At 39.7% G+C, this 6,328-nt stretch overlaps 1 protein-coding gene across 1 annotated transcript; it reads right to left on the bottom strand.

Annotated features, from left to right (window-relative positions):
* Positions 1 to 713: 713 nt before the first annotated feature.
* Positions 714 to 1,202, bottom strand: LOC132029490 (uncharacterized). The gene has a single exon (XM_059418735.1). It carries the CDS (start codon positions 1,200 to 1,202, stop codon positions 714 to 716), a length of 489 nt encoding a protein of 162 aa, XP_059274718.1.
* Positions 1,203 to 6,328: the final 5,126 nt, after the last annotated feature.

Genomic DNA, 6,328 nt, shown 5'->3' with positions numbered 1-6,328 from the left:
CATTTGCACTTACAACAAATCCCAAGAATACCACTTTATCAACCCCAAACGCACATTTCTTGAGATTAGCAAACAACCTCACACAACAATACATCAAATTCTTGCCTCAAATGGCTCACATGTTCTTCCATTGATTTACTATGCATAAGAATATCGTCAAAGTAGGCAACAACAAATTTATTGAAAAAGGGTTTCAAAACATGATTCATTAAGCGCATAAAAGTGCTAGGCGTGTTGGTTAGGCCGAATGGCTAAACAAGCCACTCATATAGACCAAACTTAGACTTGAAGGTCGTTTTCCACTCATCACCGGGATTCATACGAATTTGGTGATAGCCACTTCTAAGATCAACTTTAGAAAATACATTTGAGCCACAAAGATCATCCAACATATCATCAAGTCTAGGAATAGGATGGCGATACTTCACCGTGATTCTGTTGACGGCTCTACAATCAATGCACATCCTGCAAGTGCCATCTTTCTTTGGAACAAGAATCAGCGGAACGGCACATAGACTAAGACTTTCCTTCACTAGACCCTTCTCTAGAAGCTCCTCAACTTGTCTTTGCAATTCTTTTTTTTTCTTGGGATTGCTTCTATATGCCGGTTTGTTAGGAATTTGTGAACCTAGCACAAAGTCAATTTGATGTTCAATACCCCTCAATAGAGGTAATCCATCGGGCATATCCTCCGGAAATAGATCATCATATTCTTACAAAAGAGAAGTCACACTACTAGGAAAAGTGCTAGCAGTTTGGTTAGTATGCAAAAGAAGATCTTTGTTTACAAGGTACACCATTAAGTTCCTCTCTTCAATTCCCTTCAAACAATTTCTTGGCTTGGCCAACATACACCTCTTGGATCCATCTTGAGATGATCCTTCTCCACCAATGGCCACCAAGGCTCCCTTCTCACGCTTCTCCATTTCCTCCACTTGAACCCTCTCTCGGAGTTCTTTCATGATTCTATAATCTTCACTAACTTGATAGGGTGTTAATGAAGCAAGAACAAATTTTCGACCTCCAAGTACAAAAGTATACTTGTTGGACCTCCCAATATGTTGCGCATCCCTATCACATTGCCAAGGCCTCCCAAGCAAGATGTGACACGCTTTCATTGGTACTATGTCACATAAGAGCTCATCTTGATACCTCCCACTACTAAACTTAATAACGGCTTGCTTAGTCACCCATTTCACCATACTTATTGAACCATTGGAGTTTGTAGGGACTAGGATACTTCCTTGTGGGAAACTTCATGTGTTCAACCAAGAATTGGCTCACCACATTCGTACAAATCCCACCACCAATAATCAAGGAACACACCTTGTCCATTATCTTGCATCTAGCATGAAATAGGTTCTCTCTTTGATCACTCTCTTCTTTAGCTAACACCCCCATAGCTCTCCTAGTACCAACATTAAAGTTCAACCTCTCCTCCATCTGTTCTTCAACATCACTATTAGATTCTCTCTCATGCTCACTCTTTGTTCTTCATTATCACCACCCACCCTGCCCTCATCTTCCTCATAGATTCGATACCATCACGTAAGACCATAATTGCTCTTTTATTGGGGCATTCACTTGCAATATGCCCTCTACCTTGACATTTAAAACATTGAATGGTAGAGGGATGAGGATAGTTAGGTTTAGCATTATTACCTCCTTTGGCTTTATCCTCTCTTTTGGCCTTGTTGTCAAACTTGACTTGAGGTGCTTGAGTGGTGGTCTTGGGCTTCTCCCAAGTGGAAGTCTTCTATTTCTCTTTACCTTTGTTCCATGTCGAAGATGTGGTGTTCTTTGCCTTGTAAGCTTTCTCTTCCTTTAAACCCGTTTCAAATTTGGAAGCATTATGAAACGCTTTCTCTAAACTCCTATTAGTTTGTAGCCTCATGGGTTTGGAGATCTCCCGATTTAAGTTAGCCACAACTCTTATGAGGGTGTAGTTTAAGGGCTCCTCTATATTGGACTTCATCCTTAAATTTTTAAATTCATCAAACTACTCTTCAACACTCTTGGAGCTTTGCTTCAACATGTATACCTTCTTAAGGACTTCTTGATAGTAAGTAAGAGGCCAATACTTCGTCTCCATGAGCTCAATCAAGTCATTTCACATAAGAAGATCAAAGATACATTATTGAGCCCTTTCTAGCTTCTTGGATTCCCACCAAGTTGATGCGTATCCCTCAAATTGAGTGAGGCCATACCTTGTCTTCAAAGCCTCCGACACATTCTTGGTGAGGAATATCCTCTCACTTTGCAACTTCTATTCAAGAAACTCCTTCGGATCACTATTCCCAGTGAACTTGGGAAGTGTTACCTTGATGGTATTCAAGTTCCAGTCATTGCCTCCACGAGCCTCATTGCCTTGCCACCTCCCTTGGTCTACATGACCTTGGAACCTAGCATCATGGCCTTGGAACCTAGAAAATCCACCTTGTCTTCTTCTACCCCGACTGTTTATCTCTTTACGTCTTCCTCCTTGACGATTCTCATCCCACTACCTTTCTTATGGTATCTCCTTATACTCCACGTCATCCAACGAGTCTTAGTATTGGTTTTGGTAAGGACCTTGTTATTGGTTTTGGGGAGGTGCTTGTGGTAGTATATTTTGTGGGGTTCTTTATGGTATTTGCTTATTTTGGTAAACTTAGGGATAAGTTTGTCAATTAGTGTTCTGGAAGGTGGGTGGTTGCCATTGTGGAGCCTTTTGGGTAGGTGAGCTTGCCCGGGTGTAAGAGTTAGTGCCCACTCTACTTGAACTCTTCACCTCTTGAGTTAGTGCCCACTCTACTTGAACTCTCCGCCTCTTGAATACGATCTCCTTGAATAGACATTATGACCTGTAAAACTAGCAAATGATGTTAGTAGTAAAAGCCTCACGTCACTCGTAATGAACTCTACGTCACTCGTAATGAACTCTCAATCCTTACCACACTTCCTAGTGTTGTCTCCCAAGTTGGAATAGTAACCACTTGTCCAATTCAAGTCACCCGATTTCTAGCTTCGTGGACAAGTAGATTCTTGTCACACGAAAGACGGACTACTTAATAAAGCTAACGGACTTGAACCAAGGAACTTCCAACGAGTTTAAAATGAATAAAGCTTGAAAGAATTGGTACGAAAGAAGTTAAGGAAACAAGAACTAATTAGCAAGTAGTAAGAACAATTATGAGCCGCTAACTAGCTTAGAGGATCAGATAGACGATACGGAAATGAAAGGAAATGATTCAATCGACGTACCTTATACTCGGGAAATTATACGGTGGAAGTAGGGATTTTATATAGTCCGTCGAAGTTTTGACTGTCCACAGAACTGCTCCGTATAATGAATCAGAGACTTCCGTATTTTATACGGTAATAAAATTGTGAAATTTGATAGACCGTAGAAAATTATACGGTCCATATAACCTACCGTATACAAGAAACAGTGAGCTACTTTTCTTGATCCAATTTGACGCCACAATTTTGATGGCCCGTGGGATTTGTACGGACCGTATACCAATTCCGTTGATGACGTTTTGTATTCAAATTTCTTGGATCTTGGGTCAATTTTTCTAACCTTGTTGACTTTCTTGGGCCCACTCAACCTAGTAATTACCCCTTTTGGGCTATTTTAACACCTTTTGCACTTGGACATGGGAAATTTTAGATCAAACCTTCTATTTTGGTCTTCTTCCTCAAGATGAATGTTTGAATGTCCTCAAGAAATTAAGAACATTAAAAATTCCAAGTACCTTAACGAGAACATTAAAAATTCCAAGTACCTTAAGTCTAACTCGTTTGGCTTCCAATTTTCAGATCTAAGCTCCTCTTTGCTAGAAGAACAAAGCCCAATACTTGTTGAAGTCAATTGCACTATTAATCAACAAGACCCACTTGGTGTTCTTTAAGTTTTGAAGGTCCTTCAATGGTGAAACCTTCAAAACTCACCCAAATGACTTCAAACTTCGGACTTAGAGGTTTTTGATAGTAATAAACTCGAATTTAACCTCAATCCACCCAACTAACATCACAAGAACACTTTTCAATTTTTTTTTAAAAAAAATTCAGAATATTTTTTTATTTACTATGAAGAACCTAGGATTAGAATTGTGGGAACAATCCTTAGCCTAAGCTCTGTGTCACACCCTAACATCCCTAGGGTGTGATGGGCACCCGACCCCTTATTCGGAGCCAAGCGAACCCACAGACTCTTATTACATGCATAATTTCCTCGGACCCTGAAATCAAGTAAAAGTGAAATACATGGTACATTTTTCAGAAATATACATTTTTTTTTTCTTTGTAAATTTAGAACCAACCAAATCTGTAATTACGCGGACTTTATAACATAATACAAAACAACACATCGGCTGATGGAGCCGCTTATTAAACTGACACACCATGCCCACGACTCTGTCTGCAAAGCCTCTAACATCATTCAGAAACCATAACACATATACTATACTCTGACTCGGCAGTCCTCCAGGAACAAATGGAGTTTGCCACCATCGCTGGGATATCTTCTATAATGTCTTCAACTCGTCTGGGAGTACCTGCGCGGCATGAAACGCGCACCCCCGAAGAAAGGGGGTCAGTACGAAAAATGTACCGAGTATGTAAGGCATGAAATACAGAACAGAGAATCATAGCCAAAAAAGGAAACTCTACAGAACTAGTAAGACTGTGAAAAGTCATCATTACGTTTCCTTTTGCGTAACAAAGTAGTAGATCTCAAATCATAATTCAAATACATATATATATATATATACATACTTATGCACGTAACGTGTCCCGGCCCTTTAGTGAGGGACTCGGTGAATAAAGTCAGGCATATCAGTACCACATACCCTTTTATACATATAACGTGTCCCGGCCCTGTTGTGAGGGACTCGGTAAATGGAATCACACATATCAATATCATGTATAGCATATGCATATAACGTGTCCCGGCCCTCGAATGGGGGACTCGGTGAATAGAATCATATATGTCACATCAAATGTCATGCATGTATGTAACGTGTCCCGGCCCGCCAGTGAAGGACTCGGTAGATAACATGTCCCGGCCCTTCGTCAAGGGACTCGGTAGGGGATCCGGTCCGGATCGGCGCCATCATCACATACGTGTCCCGCCTCTCTACCGGGTGGGTCTCGGTGAACAATGCGATGGAGTACGCACGAGAACATGTCCTGCCCGGACTCGGTGAATAGACATATAGAGACTTGCACGAACAGAGTAGTGCGAAACCATATGCATACAAATCAAGACTCAGTACATATACACACTTACCAATACCCGAAGATTCACTTGAATGGTCATATAGCAAATTATTCATAACAGATTACTCATATCATAATTGTTATATCGATTACATACCAAGATCGAATACTCTTATCGGAATACTTTTATCGAATACTTGTATCCGAATATTCATATCGAATACTTTTATCCCAATGCTTATGTCGAATACTTGTATCAAAATACTTGTATCGAATGCTTGTATCAAAATACTTATGTCGAATACTTATGTCAAAGTGCTATTTCATACTACTTATAGTAGAGTACTTTTATCAACACACTTATGTCGGATTATTCATACGCATTTCTTATATCAATTTACATACTCACATCGGCATATTCACATCAAAGTGCTTATATCGGAATACTTATATCAAAATATTCATATCAACATACTCGTACCCAAATGCTTCTATCAAAATGCTCAAATCATAATGTTCATATCCGGATACTTATATCGTAATTGGAAGTACTCATATCGGATTACTTGTACCGGAATAATTATATCGAATAATCAAATCAATGTACTCATGCTCGGAACTTCTAAATGCTTGTATAAGAGAATGCATACGAATCCTAACAAACTCGGAACAATGTACCAAAGGTTCCCTTTGATCATCGTGCGGAAATACGTCAATTAGGACAATAGAAGAGGAATCGAGAATAGTGGGCCCACCTCGGGTCAAGTCGAGGTGGTGAACATGAATCACAAACATTAAACTCTATGGAGTCATCCACGAAAGTTTCAGAGCGATCCGATTTCGTTTGTAAAAGTTACGGACGTTTGATCATTTTTCCAACAAAACATAAGAATTATAGTTCAATTATATTGAATGAATAGTACACAAAATCGAACTCGGATTTCTATGAATGAAATTGTCCCGAGGCTCAAATCTCAACCTAGTATATCTAAGACATGCCAAAAGAAGGAAGGGAATAGCCTTACATACCTTTTCCGCCGCTTACGCTATTCCAAATTCAATTTCCAAATCCTCCAAAAATCTACAAATGGTCACATTTGCCAAACATTAATTAAAGTCTTTAAGA

This window comes from Lycium ferocissimum, chromosome 9 (assembly GCF_029784015.1).
Source record: "Lycium ferocissimum isolate CSIRO_LF1 chromosome 9, AGI_CSIRO_Lferr_CH_V1, whole genome shotgun sequence".
NCBI lineage: Eukaryota > Viridiplantae > Streptophyta > Magnoliopsida > Solanales > Solanaceae > Lycium > Lycium ferocissimum.
This window is presented reverse-complemented; position numbering and strand designations above follow the sequence as displayed.